The sequence below is a fragment of the Pectinophora gossypiella genome, chromosome 29 (assembly GCF_024362695.1).
Source record: "Pectinophora gossypiella chromosome 29, ilPecGoss1.1, whole genome shotgun sequence".
Lineage (NCBI taxonomy): Eukaryota > Metazoa > Arthropoda > Insecta > Lepidoptera > Gelechiidae > Pectinophora > Pectinophora gossypiella.
The window spans coordinates 5,584,150-5,607,089 of record NC_065432.1 but is presented as its reverse complement, the minus strand read 5'-3'; the positions used below and the strand labels follow the sequence as shown (position 1 = coordinate 5,607,089).

General features: G+C 40.2%; 2 protein-coding genes across 3 annotated transcripts in view; both read left to right on the top strand.

The window, feature by feature from the left end:
- The window catches only part of LOC126379455 (guanine nucleotide-binding protein-like 1), a 343,035-nt gene that overhangs the window by 208,815 nt on the left and 111,280 nt on the right, over nucleotides 1-22,940 (top strand). The window lies entirely within an intron of this gene.
- Nucleotides 11,380-22,940, top strand: part of LOC126379535 (cytotoxic granule associated RNA binding protein TIA1) — a 68,883-nt gene continuing 57,322 nt past the window's right edge. Inside the window, exon 1 of the mRNA XM_050028327.1 lies at nucleotides 11,380-11,581. Within this exon, the coding sequence (XP_049884284.1) occupies nucleotides 11,380-11,581 (202 nt within the window). The remainder of the gene's footprint in view (nucleotides 11,582-22,940) is intronic.

The following is a 22,940-nucleotide window of genomic DNA, read 5'->3' as shown; positions in this document are numbered from 1 at the left end:
ATCAAAATTCAAAAATATCTTTATTCAGTAGGTAACATAGTTACACTTTGAATCGTCAATTTTTACATAACGAACGTCTCATCCGCCTAAAACTACGGCAGCTTCTCACAACCTGTATAGCTGGGGAAAAGAAGCTGCAAGAAAAACCTCGGCACAGGGCCTTTAGGGAGACGTGCTATAAAAAAAAATAACAAAATATTTTTAAACAATTGAGTAATTTAGCTGCCTAATATCAGTTCTCAGACAGTTATAATCCCATGCATTCATATATCTTCTAAATAATCACTAAGTCTATAATAACCTTTTTTGTAAAGTTTCTGTTTAACTACTGTCTTAAAACAGTTGAAAGGCAAATTCTGAATGTCAATGGGAATCTTATTGTAAAAACGTATACATTGCCTCTTAAAAGATTTAGTGATCTTATGTAATCGACTGACTTGTAAAGCAAGTTTATTTTTATTCCGGGTCCTGTTGTGTGTTGCAATAAATAAATAAATAAATTTACTCCGACACGCCACCAGCGCAATGAACACTTTCCCATAGCGGTCTTTTTGACAAAACAAAAAATTAATAATAAAAAAGTCTATTTAGGTAAAATCTACGACACACATATATATTTACGACATTGAAATATACACACATTAATTTAATATTTAGTTGGAAAACATAAAGGTATATGGGTGCCGCAGTTCACCAAAAAAGGCCAGGGTTCAGTGAAAATTTACCCAGAGGGCAACACTGATTTTCAACCCTCGCCGATCGGTGAAACGCAAGTACGCGCACAATACATTTTAAAAAATAAATAAAGAGTACAAAAGAAACGACCTAAACCTACCTGTTATAAAAAAAAATGAGAACATTTACTCCAATAACATTTTCCCAGCCCCGACAAACTTTGAAGTGATACCTTTTCTTAACTTCAAAGCGGACTCCTCGAGTTACATTTTTTCCCGCCAAAAATCACGTTCAGCCATTATAAACGTTTATAGCCAGAAGTCTGCTAACAACTTAGACAAACAGCGCAGATATAGAGAAAAGAATTTTCCTTTTAAAATAATATTTTTTTTTATCTGTTTTTTTTTTTCAATTTACGAATATACCGGGTGTTAGTGACACCGTAACGAAAACTTTGAGGGATGATTCAGACCATGATTCTGAGTTGATATCATGAAGAATTTTTCGTCGCAAAAGTCATCATCATCAGCCCATTAACTTCCCCACTGCTGGGGCACGGGCCTTCCCTGTGGATGGATAGGGAGATCAGGCCTTAAACCATCACGCGGGCCCAGTGCGGATTGATGGTTATTAACGACTGCTAATGCAGCCGGGACCAACGGCTTATCGTGCCTTCCGAAGCACCCATCCTATGAGCGTCCTTTAGGAAAGTTGCTTAACTTCAACAATCGCAGACCGAGCCCGTTTACCGCTGCGCCACCGAGCTCCATTCATGAATTTCTTCATGAATTTTTCGACAGGAAATTTCACTAGATGTCAACTCAGAATCATGGTCTGAATCATCCCCCTCAGTATTCGTTACGGTGTCACTAACACCCATACCTACTTTTATGCCTACCTGTATGTACTTGTACAGGGTGTAAGTGACATCGTAACGAATACTGAGAGGGATAATTCAGCTCATTATTCTGAGTTACCCTGTATATCCTGTATATCCTCCAGCTGTATTCGGCCATGGCGATAAGTTTCCAATCGCGGATTGCAGCTGTTTAAGACTAAAGAATAGATAGAAGAAATAATAAACGAGATAGTCGCACTTTTCTTTCGCGCATGTTGAACGCTGAGAGGCTGAGATTTGCACACATAGCAACGTTGTACATACACTCACACTACACAGTTACACGTCTCCATAATTTACCTATTATAATGTATTCTTTTCATTAGTAGTTTGGTTATTATAAGTAAGTTTTATTTATTCATTTTGCATTATATATTTTTGAAAGGAATATATATCTATAATATCAAGTATAAGTAATGCATTATAATCTATGTAAGTATCATAGTATGTTTTCTTTATTGTATATAAGTAGGTACGTAATTGAGTTTGGTGGGTCCGTGGCTCACGTTCGATAGGTCTCCCATAATACCAGCGCCGCGGCCCGTGCTAAGCACGTGTCACGGCATTATGCTGAGGGAGATTCTTTTTTTATTTTGGGCGCCTCCATTGTGTATTTAATGTCTGTATTATTTGTCTTTTTGTCTTTGTTTTTTTTTTCTATTTTTTTTTATTTCTGTAATGTAAGTTTGTAAATGTGGCGTCCAATATGGAAATAAATATTTTCTTTCTTTCTTTCTTTCGTTCTAAAGCAAGACCCAGAGGGGGTAAGGTGTGAGGTCAGCGCCAAATATGGATTGGTGGGGGGTGGAGTGTGACCGTTCTATACGTGGCAATATTCTTTATTCAAAAGTCCAGCAAAGAAGTATCGTAAAGACACTTGACAACAGTCTCTAAAAAGTACAGTCAGACATAAAATCCGACGGTATCTGACTAAAAAAAGACACAAAAAAAACAACGCTGCATCTACGGGGCTTGAATACGTGAATAGGCTCGAGTAGCATGGAGAACGACTTGTGACGAGGAAAAAAAGTTTTTTCTTTCTTAACCAGGTTTAATGAGGCTGGTTTTCCCTTCGCGGGTTGGAAGGTCAGACAGGCAGTCGCTTCTGTAAAAAACCGGACCTGTCAAATATTCAGGATAGGTAAGCGGACCCTGTGAAAAACGGGATAATGCTAGGGAGGTGATGATGACGACTAAATGAGACTTTATGAGTTTGAATTCATGTTTGGATTAGAGATATTTATAACATAGTCAGAGCCGTAGTAGCGCAGTTGGTAGAACGCTTGCCTCTCACTTTGAGGTCGCAGGTCCGAATCCAGCATAGGCCTAAACCAATGATTGTCGAAATCATGTTTGGATCATAAATGATTATCACGTGCTCAGCGGTGAAGAAAAACATCGCGAGGAAACCCACATATCCGAGAAATGCATTTCGGAGGTATGCGACCTAACCTGTATTAAACAGATTTTCAAACTTCGATTCGAACCCGGGGCCTCCGGATCGTGACCCCAATGCTCAACCACTGGACTGGACGTTGGTCTAATAGAAAGCTCGGTGAAGCGTGGGGTTAGTTCATCTTGCGTTAGATGTACCTCTGACTACCCCAATTGGGATATAGTCGTGAGCTTATGGTGATATAAATATAATCTGCCTACGAGAATCTTACTCAATTGTATAATTATATAGATGGGATTCTCATATCCCTGTTTCAAAGGCGGTAAGAACCCGTTATTATGTGTTTTAATTATGATAATAATCGCGTAAAATTTAAACAATGGGTATAACTATTATATTATTTTTTTTAAAGTACTTACGTCTAGGGCCCTGTGCCGAGGCATTTCTTGCAGCTTCTTTTCCCCGGCTATACAGGTTGTGAGAAGCTGCAGTAGTTTGAGGCGGATGAGACGTTCGTTATGTAAAAATTGACGATTCAAAGTGTATCTTACCTACAGAATGAAGATATATTTGAATTTGAATTTGAAAAGTTACATAAAAAAAGACAGTATTCTGAAGCCCTCTCTATAGTATCAAACTCATCGCTCACATGTAAAACAAACCCTGTGATTTTAGCGTAGGGCACACTTTTGCATATCGAATCGATGTCATTTTTTCCTTGAATAAATCAAATGCTTCTTTTTTTATTCATGTGTTTTCATATGAAATAGTGACGAATGGAAATGTCTTTATCTTTGAAAGGTTCAATGTGGAATACGGTTGGCTCGACCATTATAGACGGCGATACGGCTCACCTATCGCGTTGGTCTAACAGAAAGCTCGGTGAGGTGTGGGACTGTGGGTACTTAGTTCATCTTGCGATGGATGTACTTACCTCTGATTACCCAATTGGGATATTACAGGATGTTAGTCGAAACGAATACTGAGGGGAAAGATTCAGACCATGATTCTGAGTCAAGGCCCCTGACATGGCTCATGTAACAGGATTCCAGGCCTCCACCTCCAGATCAGCAGTCTTAATGGGTAGCCATAATTACAACTTAGAAAGAAACAAACGACTACAAAAATAAAAGAATTAAGGATAAAAATTAAAAAAGTAATCAAGCAATAGGGAATTCTTCAGGGAACTTCTACATAGAAGTTAACTATTTGTTACAAAATATGTGGTGGTGTGATTTGGTGTGCATGGTGTGTAAATGAAAGTAATATGTGTGTGTGTGTAAAAATCATCATCATCATCAATATAAGAGCCACGCTCTTGTCGGTGTAGCATTTTCCATTCCAGTCTATCAAAGGCCAATTCCTTGACTTCCCTATAAGACACGACGTTAACCTGTTGTGTAAAAATGGGTGACCATTTTAAAAAAACTTTACTACTAGACCAATGAAGCTGTGTTTGATAAATAGTGTTTAATTCTTTCCAAGACTAGTTTGACCGTGCCAAGCGCTCAGTAAGGGTGCCAAGCGAAGTGAGTTCAATGAGGACTCAGTAAATTCGCAGTGGGGGGTGGGATGCTAAGTGGGTTTCGCAGTAGTAACAGTAATGGAGAGCATTTGTTATTGAAAGTATACTCTGGTGTGTGTCGGGTGAAGACTTCTTTAGTTCTTTATTTGTGCCAAAACACATACATAACAGCCCCCGTGGTCTAGTGGTTAGAGCGTTAGGCTCACGATCTGGAGGTCCGGGTTCGATTCCCACGAAATCACTTTGCGAGACTCTCCTTTGTTTGGTAAGGACTTTCAGGCTTGAATCACCTGATTGTCCGAAAAAGTAAGATGATTCCGTGCGTCGGAGGGCACGTTAAGCTATAGGTCCCGGGTATTAGCCGTAAAAACACCTCCACCAACCCGCAGTGGAGCAGCGTGGTGGAGGGGAGGTTGAGGGGAGGCCTGTGCCCAGCAGTGGGACGTATATAGGCTGTTGATGTAGTCGTCTACATTTTCCTCTTTAAAAAACAACCGTCCGCCATTTCCCTGTCATTCTGTAATTCTCTCTTCTCTCTCGCTCACTCGTCGCTCTCTCTTTCACACAATAATGCGTTACGTTTCATCCCGCCTACCATTCCTAAATCAGCAACAAAAATAAAAGTCTGTTTTCGTATTGAAATCATTCGTGGAATAACTTCATTAAAAAAAACACACACACGCACAATATACAATTTTCCAATTTTCTTTTGTAATTGTAAACGAAATGAAATAAACAAAATAATTGGTAAATATTCGTAGTAAAAGTTGAAAAATTAAATTAAAGCATACGTAGCAGCCTCCGGCGTAACAAGCTACGGCGTAGATAAAGCGTAGCACACAGCTACGAATGTTTCGTGGAATTTATATTTTCTGTTTCTAGTTTTATGTTTTTTGTTTAATTTATTTTTCTGTTTTATATGTGTTGAGTGTCCTTGTACCTATAATACAAAGGCTTACAAGCCTAAACCCTAAATGGGGTAGGCAGAACCATCAATCTTCAGTGGTTTACATTACCTGCGTGTAGTTTCAAGAAAAAAAAAAAACAAATTCATAAGTGCTTGCCTGTCTGACTTTCCAACCCGCGAAGGGAAAATTTGCCCAATATAGGTTAGGTCACATACCTCTGAAAATGCATTTCTCTGGAACGTAGGTTTCCTCGCGATGTTTTCCTTCACCGCTGAGCACGTGATAATCATTTATGATCCAAACATGAATTCGAAAACTAATTCGACAATCATTGGTTTAGGCTTGAGCTGATCGAACCTGCGACCTGAAAGTGAGAGGCAAGCGTTCTGGCAACTGAGCTACCACGGTTTATGGCATATGAATACGTCCTAACCCCTCACAAATATGTACCCGTCACAAATTTTGCAAATAAGGACTAATGTGCCCCAATGTACCCTTTTTACATACCGTGACATTTTGTTCCCTCAATGTAGGGACAGCAAAAAAAGATGAGTTTTGTGTAAACGGTTTTTTGTGGCTCGAGTCCTGTCTAAATAAGGCTAGGCAGTATTGTATGTTACTTTAAAGTCTGTACTGACATTTCTTTTTTTTTAGGCCTTTCTAGTTTTAACGGTAACGGTAACGGCCTCTGTGGTCCAGTGGTAAGAGCGTTAGGCTCACGATCCGGAGGTCCGGGTTCGATTCCCGATGGGGACATTGTCGAAATCAGTTTGTGAGACTGTCCTTTGTTTGGTAAGGACTTTTCAGGCTTGAATCACCTGATTGTCCGAAAAATTAAGTTGATTCCGTGCTTCGGAGGGCACGTTAAGCCGTTGGTCCCGGTTACTACGTACTGTTGTAAGTAAGTAGTCGTAACATGAGCCATGTTAGGGGCCTTTGGCGGCTCAATAGTAAACCTGACACCAGGGTTGATGAGGATGGTATTCCACCTCACAACCCACACGATAGAAGAAGAGTAACGGAGCCGAATCCCGTACAGTCATGAGCAATATAATGTACCCACTTTAGGACTCTGTCGCACTAACATATTTGACATTTAGTGAGACTAACAGTTCAATTTGTCAAAAAAGTTAATGTGACATGGTACCAAAGTGTATACCTATTAATGCTCGTGACCGTACACATCATCTTTATTTTAAATTATATCTGTCATTTTCTTATCCGCCGAAAAGGAAAGGGACGGATCCTCTTTGTTCTGCATTGCCTTATCGATGGCAAGCGATCCATCTCATAACATAGTTACACTGTAAATCGTCAATTTTTACATAACGAACGTCTCATCCGCCTAAAACTACTGCAGCTTCTCACAACCTGTATAGCCGGGGAAAAGAAGCTGCAAGAAAAACCTCGGCACAGGGCCCTAGACGTTCTTTAAAAAAATAAACATAAAATATTGTTATACAATTGAGTAATTTAGCTGCCTAATATGAATTCTCAGACAGTTAATCCCATGCATTCATATCTTCTAAATAATCACTAACTTTATAAAACCTTTTTAACCTTTATTTGACATTTGTCGACATTACGCATTTACTTTTATATGTGCAAATCAGAAATCAGAATCATTTATTCAACGTAATTATCATGATAAACTTGTTGAAGGTCAATGTAACATTTTTGAATACGTCATTTCACAAGGTGTTATGGCTGAGCAGAAGAAATGACAAGAAACTGCAACAGCAACACATCTTTCTAATTAATGATTATATGTACTAATGTATATTATAAAGTATACATTACAAGTTATTTATCATTACCTAAATGATCATTAATCTTATAAAAAGCTTTTTTACATAAAGTAAGCTTCACGTGAGCATTAAATTTATTTTCTGACAAATTTAAAATATTATCTGGTATTTTATTGTGCCTGATACCTGACAGAGGGCAGCAGTAACTGTCAGTACTATTCAGAGGCGGAGGACAGGAGTCCTAGTACGGCTTTGTAATAGACTACTCTGGGCGCCATTCCACTTGCGTCAGGCAGAGTACTGCGGGGCGGAAGGCAAAATGGAAACCACTGCCCTATTTTTCCCTAAAAAAGTAGCATGGAAAATGCTGCACCAACAAGAGCGTGGCTCTTAAATTCTATTCTAACTCTTAAATGTCTAAAGGCAGTATAGGTTTAAAATAAGAGTCTGTATTTTTTACATACTTATCCGAAAATGGTCAAGTAAACATATTTTTTTTGCTATGCTGTCGGTACGCGGTTCAGTCCCGGTTTGGCATTAAAAAGTGTCGACAGCGTCAGTTAATTACTAAATTCTATTCACATTCGTGTTTCGTCCTATTACAGGGCAAGGCTTGGGTATATGTTGACATATATACAGGGTGTTAGTGACATCGTAACGAATACTGAGGAGGATGATTCAGGCCATGATTCTGAGTTGGTATCAAGTGGAATTTCCCATCGCAAAAGTATGGAACTGAAACTGTTGGCAACATCAAAGTCTTATAATAATATATTTTAGTGTAATACTGGCCCCGATTCCTGCAGACACCGCCTAATTTTATTTTAAGTTATATCCGTCATTGTCATATCCGTCGAAAAGGAAAGGGACGGATGATTCACAGCTCTTAATTTTAGGAAGAATGAGTAAATGAATGAATAACCCGGGCGAATCAAAAAGGTACTTAACTGTGTCGGGTTATTGACTGATGTAAAATTTTTAGACGGCTGTTTTAGATTTGTGCATAAAATTGACGTGTGTTCCATAAATTTTATGCTTGTCGATTACCCGTCCCTTTCCTTCTCGGCGGATAAGAAAATGACAGATATAACTTAAAATAAAATTAGATGGTATTTACAGGAATTAGCACCATTATTTGCTATGGTAATATTTCAGGACTTACGCCACGGACTTTGTTAATTGTGTAAATAATTTCCTAGATTTTTATTTAATTCAGCCCACTTAACATCTCGAAGAGTTTTTATTTACCGGAACAACCATCGCCTCCAATAGAAACTAATTAAAAAAAACACTAATCATGAATTTTCTGACGGGAAATTCCACTTCATGTTTTACTATTTATTTTATTTGGGGAGCTTACAGTTAAAACAATGTTACATACTAACTTAATATTACCTAAAAGCCATTAACCATCATCATCATCACCAGCCCATTAACGTCCCCACTACTGGGGCACGGGCCTTCCCTATGGATGGATAGGGAGATCGGGCCTTAAACCACCACGCGGGCCCAGTGCGGATTGATGGTTATTAACGACTGCTAATGCAGCCGGGACCAACGGCTTAACGTGCCTTCCGAAGCACGGAGGAGCTCGAGATGAAAACTTTTTTTTTGTGGTCACCCATCCTATGACCGGCCTTTGCGAAAGTTGCTTAACTTCAACAATCGCAGACCGAGCGCGTTTACCGCTGCGCCAAGGTTCTAATTCTTTATGCATATGGAAAAAAATCTTTAAAAAAAACCAACGACGTCGTTGTCATTGTGATGTGTAGCACTATTCAGTAGGTGAAAACTTTCAGTCTGTGCTTCGGAAAGCACGTTAAGCCGTTGGTCCACCCAATGAGCCGTAAAACACCTGAACCAACCCGTTTTCCTGTCGGATAATTCATGTAAAATTTTGTGTTTTAAGTTCAGTACGGTCTATTCTGAACCGGCGTGCGTGTATGAAACGATTGATGAATATGGAGGAAGCAAAAGAAGTGTGTCAGGATCGAAGCAAATGGAATTTTATAGTCTCTGCTTACCCCGGTGGGAAATAGGCGTGAGTTTGTGTCTGAAACTCTGTAAGTACTTCACTCGCGTTTTTCTATTTTAATTCCCTCATTCAGCGCTTATCGCTATCGACCCACTAGGGTCGATTAATTCTTTCAAATATTTTTCCTCTCAGACGACGCCCTGAACTGAGGTTTGCGCCCTACTGGGCACCCTCAGGCCTGTTATCTTAAACGTTGTACCGGGTGAGAGCCTTCAGCGCTCCCCATTTGTCCGGCCAAGTAGTTGATGCCATCTGCGGCAAATCTACAATAAGTCACGTCAAAAAAAAACTATTTTAATGCGACCATAGATCTTATTTTTTTGTTTTGGTTTTCCCCGAAGGGCAAGGCAAAGGGAACGATGCCCATACAGCCATGTTTTATGTATTATTTTCTTGATGATGATTAATGAAATGATGAAAGGTGATGACGATGAATGATGAAACCTAAGCCCCCACCCTCAGAGCAGATTCCTGCTCCGAACCCCAAACGAATAAACTCAAAAGTCCGCATAAACTTTCGAGTTATGAAGCGGCTTGTTGGCACGAAGCGAAAATAGATAGGTACACTTTGTTTATTGAATATTCCGATTTAAAAACACTATCGCGAATGTTTTCCGACTAACTTTATGCAATCATTAACCACAAAACACAACTTCGTATTGATTATTTAGATTATTCAATGAAGAAAGCAACCGTCCCGTTCCCGCCAAAAAGTCCTCGACCATAGACCATTCGCAATCATTTTACCCAATTTTGAGTATTCTTGACCCCATCTTCATCTCAGACGACGAGCCGTCAGCACTCCCCATTTGTCCGGTCAAGTTGTTAATGCGGCAAATCTACAATAAGTCACGAAAAAAGACCCCATCTTCAGCAGGACCCTAAAAAGGGTGTTTTATTGGTAACTGATACGCAATTCAATTACAAAAAAAAAATCAAAAATATTTATTTTTCAAAATTGGCTTACAAAGTTAGCGCTTTTTGAACGTCAAAATAAGACGGGTACCCGTAAAATTAAAGTAAATATGAGGTGACTGATACCGTTCCCCGGACATTCGAAGGACTTTCCAGGTTACATTACTCAAAAGCAATATAGATAGCGCTGTACAGTTTTTCCTTCGTTTTACCTTCTAATTTCATTGATAACAGACATATGCATCTTTTATCTTTTTTTTGGGTATGATGACCCTTGTTATTACATCCAGGTACGATACATCTTCCACCCATTGGTCAAATTAAAATATATATTTATTTCAGACATTAACACATCCATAGGGGTTAGTGTGAAAGGAAACTTAATAGCTAATGTTATCTTAATAATTTACTATAACTGATCAAAATAAAGAGAAGCAATATAGGTAGCAACATAATTCTATACATAATATGAGGTAAATATCAAGCAACAATTATTTTTATAAAGAATATTATAGTTACAATGTTATCAAATCAAATCAAATCAAGCCTTCAGCGCTCCCCATTTGTCCGGCCAAGTAGTTAATGCCATCTGCGGCAAATCTACAATAAGTCACGTCAAAAAAAAAATGCATCTATATTGTTTTTGGTGAATGTAGTCTGGAAAGGGCTTTCCTAATTATGATAATAATCAGTACAACAAATTGTAAAAATACTAAGAAAAGGTATTTTTTTTTAATAGAAAAAAGGCCACAATTTCTTGAAAAATAGACGGAAAATCTTAAAATAAAACTTAAAAACAATATTTGGGAAAAAATAGGTTTTCCCCAAAATTGTTTTCGCCGAATACTGTTTTTTGTAAGACAAAATCTTTTAAATATTTTGTCTGATAAAAAACTTTTTTACTTTTTTTCAGACGCCTGTATAGATTAGATTATTTAATGTTATTATTACTTGCGAAATAATTTAACTGTAGCATAAACTAATAACACGTGAAGTCAAAGTATGTGATTTTGAAATGTGAAAACACCAAAATTGTTAGAGTAATTATAATATAATAACCAATAACTAAGTAAAAAAAAAACATATATTATTAAAAAAAGTATACTTATACATACCTATTTAATAGTAATTTAAACTAAAAAAAAATCTTGAAAAAACAAAAGTGACACGTGATTAAAAGACGAACAAAAAACACGCCGGCTAAAAGTTACTAAAAGTTGATTAAAAAAATGGAGTTGCACTAAACTTTGGACACAGCGGTAGTGTGAAGTGACAAAAAATGTTAACCATGTCTACACTCATGATGCCAGCTGCTACGATGACCACAATGACGAATGCTGGACCGATCCCCGTGGCTGCAGCCAGCAAGCTGGAGCCAGCGAAGCTGCTGCAGCTGCCGCACGGAGCCCTATTGCCGCAGGTTCCTCAGCAGCCGCCTCCTCATCACCCTCAGCACCATCCGCACCACAACAACAAGCTTGGTGAGATCTCTTACACTCTTTTTCTAAATTCCGTGTTTTAATAACACTTTGTCGTCCATAAAATGTTCTTCTATCGTGTGGGTTGTGAGCTGAATTACCGACCTCATCAACCCTGACAGGGTTATTATTGAGCCGCCAAAGGCCGACATAACTCATGTAACGACTACTTACTTACATCAGTAAGTAGTAACCGGGACCAACGGCTTAACGTGCCTTCCGAAGGGCGGATCATCTTTTTGGTCGATCAGGTGATCAGCCTGTAATGTCCTAACTAAACTGGGGATCACAAAGTGATTTTTGTGATACGTCCCCACCGGGATTCGAACCCGGGACTTCCGGATCGTGAGGCCAACGTACAAAAACTGGACCACGGAGGTAGTCACACTTGGCCGGATAAATGGGGAGTGCTGAGGGCTCTCACCTGGTACAAAATTTAAAGAGCAGGCCTGAGGGTGCCCAGTTGGGCGCGAACCTCGGCTCAGAGCGTCGTCTGAGGGCATTATATGTGAAGGAATTAATCAACCCTACTCGGTCGATAGCGATAAGCGCTGAATGACGTGTGCCCGTGTGCGTCAAGCTAGCGGCCTCAAAAAAAAAATGGGCACGAAAAAATAATTTGACCATACCAAAAATTAGTACTCTTATTGAAAAAAATAGTACCTGTTGTAAAAAAAATAGTACCATCACGGTTCTGGATTTATAGCCATGTTTTATTGCACTCGCTAGCTTGACGGTGAGCGAAATTTGGCGAGAGTTAACGACAAGGTCTTTCGCTTTGATTTAAACGCTAAAAAATAGTACCGAAAAGTACTCACCCCCCTGCAAAATATCGAAATTAGTACTTCAACGGTTCCAAAGTTATAAAGGCAGTTCTTTGATCCCGCTGGCTTGACGTTTTGAAAATACCTATTATCTGGGGAACGCTTGCATACTTCAATTTGTAACTAATGTCAATAAACTCGTATGAAATAAGGATTTTTCCAGGCTAAATTCCACAAAAAATGTAGATGGCGCTGTGCGGATTAGAAAGAAAGAAAGAGAGAGAGAGAGAAGGAGAGAGAAAAAAAGAAAGAAACATATTATTATATTACTTCCGGACACCACAGACACGGACAGGTAGGTACATTACATCTTTGCCTTCGTTTAACCTTCTAATTTCATGAATCACAGACGTAAGCGACTTTTATCTTTGTTTTTGGGTATAAATGATGACCCTTGTTATTACACCCAGGCACAACACATCTTCCACCCATTATTATTCTGATCAAAATAAAGTAAAGCAATATAGGTAGCAACATAAATTTATACGTATCTGATCCAAATCGTCATCATCATCATCAGCCCATTAACGTCCCCACTGCTGGGGCACGGGCCTCCCCTATGGATGGATAGGGAGATCGGGCCTTAAACCATCACGCGGGCCCAGTGCGGATTGATGGTTATTAACGACTGCTAACGCAGCCGGGACCAACGGCTTAACGTGCCTTCCGAAGCTCGGAGGAGCTCGGGATGAAAACTTGTTTTTTGTGGTCACCCATCCTATGACCGGCCTTTGCGAAAGTTGCTTAACTTCAACAATCGCAGACCGAGCGCGTTTACCGCTGCGCCACCGAGCTCCTCACTGATCCAAATATCAAGCAACAATAATTTTTATATATATCTCTGCCATTACATTATATTTTTGAATAATTATGTACTTAACCGAGTAAAGAGAAAATAGGTAATTATCACGATGAATCTGAACAGCGCTATCTATATTTTTTTAAGGGAAAGTCTCTTAGCCTGGAAAGTCTCCTCTTTAAAATAGTGTAATTTACCCTTAACAAATTCCAAGTACTAATTTGAATTCATAATTAATTACTTTAAATATTTAATTAAGATATTAACATCCCGACATTATTACTCTAAAGTAATTTGTAGTTAAATAATTACAAGGCACGTGATGTGTCCCCACCGGGATTTGAACCCGGGACCTCCGGATCGTGAGCCCAACGCTGAAACCACTTGACCACGGAGGCCGTTCCCACTACAGGCTGATCACCTGATTGTCCGAAAGAAAGATGATCCGTGCTCCGGAAGGCACGTTAAGCCGTTGGTCCCGGTTACTACTTACTGATGTAAGTTAGTAGTGGTTACATGAGCCATGTCAGGGGCCTTTGGCGGCTCATTAGTAACCCTGACAGCAGGGTCGATGAGGTTGGTAATCCACCTCACAACACACACGACAGAAGAACAACCCCAATTAGGATATCATCATCACTAATTTAAGAGTCACACTCTTGTCGGTGTAGCGTTCTCCATGCTACTTTTTAGGGAAAAATAGGGCAGTGGTTTCCCTCTTGCCTTCCGCCTCACAGTACTCTGTCTGACGCGAGTGGGATGGCGCCCAGAGTAGTCTATTTCAAAGCCGTAGTAGGACTCCTGTCCTCCGCCTCTGAATAGTACTGACAGTTACTGCTGCCCTCTGTCAGGTTCTAGGTTAAAGTCCCTGTGACTTGCCCCTTCCGTGGGCAAATAATTTGGGTTATAATGCCAGTAATATCTAAAGGGGTGGGCAGAGCCACAAGTAATCAAAGACAACTTGCAGCCACTGTTGATACGATGTCGTAAGCTGGATATGATGAACCTTATGGTGATAAGGGATCAGCCTATCGCCCACAACATTAGTCCATCATGTTAGAGGACACAATCCCTCTGTCGGTTTTTACGACATGAAGACAAGCAGCTGAACGTACATACATACATACATACATACATAAACTCACGCCTATTTCCCACCGGGGTAAGCAGAGACTATAGAATTCCATTTGCTTCGATCCTGACACACTTCTCTTGCTTCCTCCACATTCATCAATCGCTTCATACACACACGCCGGTTCAGAGTAGATCGTATTGAACCTTTTCTAAGGACATCTCCAATTTGATCATCGTAAGTCCTTCTCGGTCTTCCTCTGCCAGCCCTACCATCAACTTTCGCTTCAGCTGAACGTGTTCTATGTTTTTTTATTTGCTCCCACAGCATAGAAGCAACGATAACGAAAAGACATGGTTTGCGGAGCTTATGAAAAAAATCGAAGTTTCTCCCCCTGCCCCGTCCACCCCTCTCTCATTCTCCCCCCTCGTCCCGGGGGAGAATGTAACATAAATTTCACTAATTATAAACCACGACCCACTCCTACCTTTCTGGGTTATGCTAGCTACATAGTGTTAGTGTGGTTTTTAATTTAAACCACACCCGTCTATACAAAAGTCTGATTCTCCCCGTGAGCCGCCTGACGTGTACGTGTGAGTGAGAAGTATATTCAAATTCAAATTCAAAAATATCTTTATTCAGTAGGTAACATAGTTACACTTTGAATCGTCAATTTTTACATAACGAACGTCTCATCCGCCTAAAACTACTGCAGCTTCTCACAACCTGTATAGCCGGGGAAAAGAAGCTGCAAGAAAAGTATACTCCTCGTGGTATAAGAAGTAAGATGATCCGTGCTTCAGAAGGCACTTTAAGCCGTTGGTCCCGGTTACTACTTACTGATGTATGTAGTCGTTACATGAGCCATGTCAGGGGCCTTTGGCGGCGCACTAATAACCAGGGTTGATGAGGTTGGTATTCCACCTCATAACCCTCACGATAAGAAGAAGAAGGTATAAGAAGTCACAGGGACTGTAATCTAAAACCTGACAGAGGGCAGCAGTAACTGTCAGTTCTATTCAGAGCGGAGGACAGGAGTCCTAGTACGGCTTTGAAATAGACTACTCTGGGCGCCATCCCACTCGCGTCAGACAGAGTACTGCGGGGCGGAAGGCAAGAGGGAAACGACTGTCCTAATTTTCCCTAAAAAAGTACCATCATCATCAGCCCATTAACGTCCCCACTGCTGGGGCACGGGCCTTCCCTATGGATGGATCGGGAGATCGGGCCTTAAGCCATCACGCGGGCCCAGTGCGGATTGATGGTTATTAGCGACTGCTAATGCAGCCGGGACCAACGGCTTAACGTGCCTTCCGAAGCACGGAGGAGCTCGAGATGAAAAACCCATCCTATGACCGGCCTTTGCGAAAGTTGCTTTACTTCAACAATCGCAGACCGAGCGCGTTAACCGCTGCGCCACCGAGCTCCTCAAAAAAGTACCACGGCTTTTAAATTAATGATGATGATGATAGTGTTTCATCAGCGCCTCCCTAGCGTTATCCCGTTTTCACAGGGTCCGCTTACCTAACCTGAATATTTGACAGGTCCGGTTTTTAAGGACCTGCCTGTCTGACCTTCCAACCCGCTCATTTAGTGTTTACTATCATCAAAAGATTTATCTCTAAGCCCCAGGCTTATCTTCCAACCTTTATCAAAATCCAAAATGGCCGACAGTTTAAATCCCTTTGACATAGCATTTACGAGTAGTTGAAAGCAGACTAAAATTCTTCTGCATCAGGCTATCCGAAATTTCAGTTGATATATATTATGACATACCTAACATTAGAAAGAAAGAAAGAAAGAAACGTTTATTATAAAGGGACACCACAGTAACAAATATAAAATAAATAACAAATATATAATATAAAACACGGAGTAACATATAACTTACAATCAAACACATAATAAAAAAAATAAAAGACAACATACACGAGAAATACAAATAATTGTGTGTATGGACTGGTCAACGATGGTGGTGGTGTCCTTTATAAAAGGGCCTCACTCAGCATAAGCCGCGGCGCGAGCCACGACGCTGGTATTCTGTGGACCCTGCTAAGTGAGCCACGGAAGCCGTGTCTCCCACAAATACAACTTAAGTAAATGAATACATAATAATATTTACTTATAAAATTAAGTACTTAGTTTACAAAAACATATATTAAAAGCGTGTGTGTGTGCAGTGTATCTACAAATACATGAAAGAAATACAATAATACTTACAAAACAATGCGTATAAAACGATAAAATAAACAAATAAAATAAACATTACATAAGTTCTTAACTATATCCCAATCGGGGTAGTCAGAGGTACATTCATCGCAAACAGAACTAAGGGTATTCATAGACTACTACCGTAGATTGAACATCAGCGCTCAAAAAGTAGACGGAAAGTTACTGTTAATATAGCGACGTTGACAGTACTTTACCTCAGTGCGTCATTAGGCGCCGAACTGGCAACATGGGCCTCCGAGTACGAGCTCCTCTGATCATGTACATAGTGTACGGTCACGAACATTAATATGTATACACTTTGGTACCATGTCACAATAACTTTTTTGACAAATTGAACTGTTTCTGTTTGACTAAATGTCAAATATGTTAGTGCGACAGAGTCCTAAAGTGGGTACATTATACTGCTCATGACTGTACAAAAACACAAGGTATGCTCAAAAGTGACAGCTAACATTACAAGGTTAGCCCAGCTGACGTCATCCCACCCTGTGTTGCCATTTTGTAAAACAATAATCTACCCACAACTAATGTTTTTAATGACGGACTTTCCAATCGGGTTCTCCAAAAACACGATAGATGGCGTTGTTTTTTTTTTTTCCTCGTTTAACCTCCTAAGGCCCATGGCCCTACTAGTAGTACTAGTACTAATCCCATTGTTTAACTATTGTGTCTGGAAATCCGGGCCTTAGGAGGTTAAACCTCTAATTTCATGGACAACAGCATGCATCTTTTATCTTTGTTTTTGGGTATAAATGATGACCCTTTTTATTACACCAAGGTACATACAACTTTCACCCATTATTATTCTGATCAAAATGTTGTGCGACGGAGTTCTAAAGTGGGTACATTTTATTGCTCATGACTGTACGTGAAAAGATTTTATGTGTACTAGTTAGAAACTACCCTATTGGGCCCTTGACTTCTATTCTACCTACCCCAAAAACATACATCAGACGTGATTTTATATAAGTCACTGTATAAAGTACACAGGAAAACGCGCCCAAAGCAATTTCTTCCAGGCATCATTAGAGTATAAAAATGTTGTGCAAAAGCATTTTACGGTCAAAATGTCTTCAGAAAACATACATAAAGACCCGTGTACACTAGAGGGCACAAACGTGAATGGCGGGCGCGTAACCCACGCGTGTGAAAGGGCCTTAATTCACGTTTTGGTTTAAGGGGTGAACTGTAGCGGGGATAAAAATTGGCAGAATCGAGTATTTTCCTTGGTCAAAGATAAATTATGAAATTCTCATTACTAAATAAAGACAGATCTCATCATTAGCCCATTAACGTCCCTACTGCTGGAGCACGGGCCTCCCCTATGGATGGATAGGGAGATCGGGCCTTAAACCATCACGCGGGCCCAGTGCGGATTGATGGTTATTAACGACTGCTAACGCAGCCGGGACCAACGGCTTAACGTGCCTTCCGAAGCACGGAGGAGCTCGAGATGAAACCTTTTTTTTGTGGTCACCCGTCCTATGACCGGCCTTTGCGAAAGTTGCTTAACTTCAACAATCGCAGACCGAGCGCGTTTACCGCTGCGCCACCGAGCTCCTCCAAATGTCTTTGGATCTAAAGGTGACTAAAAGGTTTTCTTTTTTCTATTTAACTTAAAAAGTTTAAATAAATAAATAAATAAAAAAAAATAAAAAAAAGAGAAATGTAATAGTAAGTGCGACATTTTGTCACGTTTTTTTATGACGTCTCAGGTTGCTTTTTCATGCAAATTCTATAAGTAGTTATTTAGTGTTTTGACGTTTAGTAAAAAGTAACTGATTTGACTAGTTGGAAAACCCTATTACAACCCAGTTGAAAGCAAACCAAAATTCTTCTGCATCGTTCTCGCTATCAGAAATTTCAATTGTATATTATGACATAATTATAATGAAATGAAATTTATTGTAGTAAATGTGGTCATACATTGTGAAGGAAGTAAATATTATGGTTCAGCACATTCAGTCATATTCTGACATACAATAGTTTATTATTATATTATTAACCTAATCTTACTTAATTATATTTACATCTACATAACATTATTAAAAAAAAAGGGTTTTATTTCTGTAAATCTATAACAAACAAGTTACAGGGGCTTCCCTTAAAGTAGTCAGATGACACTTGTGATGGGAATGCCTCGCTCTTCCAACGCAACCAGTACAATTTGATTTACACTATATTGTCTTAAAGTAAAACTTAGGTAAATTAAACATAATACATGTGTGTGTATGTGTCTCTCTCTCTCTCTCTCTCTCTCTCTCTCTCTCTCTCTCTCTCTCTCTCTCTCTCTCTCTCTCTCTCTCTCTGTGTGTGAGTGTGTGTGTGTGTGTGTGTGTGTGTGTGTGTTTGCGTCATTATTAGGGTGCAATAACTCGTTCAAAGAATAAAAAACCTTCTCTCTTAGCCACAGCTTTAGCTTTATACGGAAATGTTTTGAAGGTAGTTCTCTTAAATGGCTGGGGAGGGCATTGTACGTCCTCACACATACTGAGTAACAATTTTTATAAAACACAGCTGTTCTAGGCACTATTTCATAAACAAATTTGCTAGGATTTCTAAGATTTCGATTATGTCTTTCTCTCGAAGTTTTAAATATTTATGTCGTAAAATCCGACAGAGGGATTGTGTCTTAACATGATGGACTAATGTTATGGGCGATAGGCTGATCCCTTATCACCATAAGGTTTATCATATCCAGCTTACGACATCGTATCAACAGTGGCTGCAAGTTGTCTTTGAGAACTTGTAGCTCTGCCCACCCCATTAGGGATTACGGGCGTGAGTTTATGTATGTATGTTTAAATATTTCTCTATGTGTTTTAACAAAATTGGTTATAAATTCACGACTGTATCCCAATCGGGGAAGTCAGAGGTACATCCCTCGCAAGATGATGACAAAAAGCTCGGTGAGGTGTGGGTACTTAGTTCATCTTGTGATAGATATAGTCGTGAACTTATATCATAACTATATCCTGGGGTAACCAGAGGTACATCCATCGCAAGATAAACTAAGTACCCACACCTCACCGAGCTTTCTGTTAGACCAACGTGATAGGTGAACCGTATCGCCGTCTATAATGGTCGAGACAACTGTGTTAGTGGAAACTGCACTTAAGATAAATTAATAACTCATTGGTGCAAGTCACAGCCTCCGTGGTCTAGTGGTTAGAGCGTCAGCCTCACGATCTGGAGGTCCGGGTTCGATTCCCGATGGGGACATTGTCGAAATCACTTTGTGAGACTTTCCTTTGTTTAAGGACTTTTCAGGCTTGAATCACCTGATTGTCTGAAAAAGTAAGATGATTCCGTGCTTCGGAGGGCACGTTAAGCTGTTGGTCCCGGCTATTAGCCGTAAAAACACCTTCACCAACCCGCAGTTACGCAGCGTGGTGGAGTATGCTCCATATCCCCTCCGGTTGATTGAGGGGAGGCCTATGCCCAACAGTGGGACGTATATAGGCTGTTTATGTGGTGCAAGTCCTGTACCGGGGTTCGAACTGGCGCTCTCCCGGTGACGTTTTTAAAAAACACACAAAATCATTTTTCCACCAACCCTGACACCAGGGTTGACGAAGTTGGTAACATCACAGCCCACACGATAGAAGATTTTTCTACCCGCTTCCTCCTCCGCTGCCGCCTGTGCTCGCGGCACACGCCGTGACGCTGTAAAAGGATCGTCTAACGAACCGTGCCGGGTTGATGCTATAATTTACATACATACAGGGTGCGCGCTTTGTTGGGGAAAATTAATTTTCGAGGGATTTTCGGTTCAAATTTTGTGCAATAGTTTCGTACTAGCAATTTAACGGCTTTGGAGTAATCCGAAGGTCGCAAGCATATTCAAATTCAAATTCAAATTCAAAAATATCTTTATTCAGTAGGTAACATAGTTACACTTTGAATCGTCAATTTTACATAACGAACGTCTCATCCGCCTAAAACTACTGCAGCTTCTCACAACCTGTATAGCCGGGGAGAAGAAGCTGCAAGAAAAACCTCGGCACAGGGACCTAGACGTTCTTTAAAAAAATAAACATAAAATATTGGTATACAATTGAGTAATTTAGCTGCCTCATATCAGTTCTACTCTTCTTCAGTTCTTATATATTTTCCGTGGTCTAGTGGTTAGAGCGTTAGGCTCACGATCTGAAGGTCCGGGTTCGATTCCCGATGGGGACATTGCGAAATCACTTTGTGAGACTGTCCTTTGTTTGGTAAGGACTTTTCAGGCTTGAATCACCTGATTGTCCGAAAAAGTAAGATGATTCCGTGCTTCGGAGGGCACGTTAAGCCGTTGGTCCCGGCTATTAGCCGTAAAAAACACCTCCACCAACCCGCAGTGGAGCAGCGTGGTGGAGTATGCTCCATACCCCCTCCAGTTGATTGAGGGGAGGCCTGTGCCCAGCAGTGGGACGTATATAGGCAGTTTATGTAATATCAGTTCTCAGACAGTTAATCCCATGCATTCATATCTTCTAAATAATCACTAACTTTATAATAACCTTTTTTGTAAAGTTTTTGTTTAACTACTGTCTTAAAACAGTTGAAAGGCAAATTCTGAATGTCAATGGGAATCTTATTGTAAAAACGTATACATTGCCCCTTAAAAGATTTAGTAATCTTATGTAATCGACCATACCCCGAACACTTCATACAAAACACCTCGTTTTACACAGACACTACACATTGACGTTATCGTACACGCGTAGCTGTGTGTGTGACGTCTGACGCCATACGATTGAAGACTAAAGTATAAAATCAACTGTTTTAAGACAGTAGTTAAACAGAAACTTTGCAAAGAATGTTATTATAATTTTATTAGAAGCTCGATGGTGCAGCGGTAAACGCGCTCGGTCTGCGTTTGTTAAAGTTAAGCAACTTTTGCAAAGGCCGGTCATAGGATGGGTGACCACAAAAAAAGTTTTCATCTTCGGAAGGCACGTTAAGCCGTTGGTCCCGGCTGCATTAGCAGTCGTTAATAACCACCAATTCGCACTGGGCCCGCGTGGTGGCTTAAGGCCCGATCTCCCAATCCATCCATAGGGAAGGCCCGTGCCCCAGCAGAGGGGACGTTAATGGGCTGATGATGATGATGAAGCTGTTGTATATCCTAAATAAATAAATAAGGATACATAGCTAGTACAACAACTTCAAAGATGAAAACGCATCAAATATTCTCTCAGACATTGCCTCTATTTATAATTTATGGCGAAGCCTGAACAACAATTCCAACCACGGTCTAGTGGCTGCCTGGTTTAATTTCGAAGATTGTACATAATAAAAGCCGGGGTAGCCCAGTTGGTAGAACGCTTGCCTCTCACTTTGAAGTCGCACGTTCGAATCCAGCACAGGCCTAAACCAATGACTGTCGAATTTCTTTTCGAAATCATATTTGGGTTTAAGGCCCGATCTCCCTATCCATCCATAGGGAAGGCCCGTGCCCCAGCAGTGGGCACGTTAATGGGCTGGTGATGAGACAAGAATGGAGAATGCTACACTGACAAGAGCGTGGCTCTTAAATTAGTGATGATGACGGTATAATTTGTCAAAAAAGTTACTGTTACATGGTATCATAGTGTATACATATTTGTAGTCGTGAACGTAGACTTCAGTCTACACCTTCTTATGAAAAAGAGAGAGAAATGAGATCTTTGCGTAGCATCTACGGTGTTAAATTGAGTGATAGAGTGAGAAACAGTGTGATAAGACAGAGATGTGGTGTAAAAGACGATATAGTGACTCAGGATGGTATTAATAAACTAATCTCAGCTTCGAGACTGCCCTCAAGATCATGTCAATGTGACAGTTCTCATATAAAAATAGAGACTTGAGCATGATCTTGAGGGCAGTCTCAGCTGAGATTCGTTTATTAATACCACCCTAAGATTGAGAAGGGAATGTTAAGTTGGTTTGGACACAGAGCGGATGAAGGATTATAGGATTACGAAAGCAGTGTATAAAGCGAAGGTTGGTGGTAGGGCTGGCAGAGGAAGACCTAGAAGGACGTACATTGACCAAATTGGAGACGTCTTTAGGAAAGGTTCAGTACGATCTACTCAGAACCGGCGTGCGTGTATGAAGCGATTGATGAATGTGGAGGAAGCAAGAGAAGTGTGTCAGGATCGAAGCAAATGTAATTCCATAGTCTCTGCTCACCCCGGTGGGAAATAGGCGTGGGTTTATGTATGTATGTGGTCGTAGGGTTGGTGAGGTAGGTTATCGACCCGTACGACAGAACAATCTAAACACGAAACACCCTGTATACATCGTATAATTAAAACAGTACACCTATCGCTAAAAAAAAGAAACAACAAAATTTAAATACAACCTGTATATAGTCAGCCCGAAATTCGCAAGGGCTAGTAAACACATATCCAATGTAATTTATACCTTCCACCTTTGACATAAAGCAGAAAATCCTTTGAAATACCC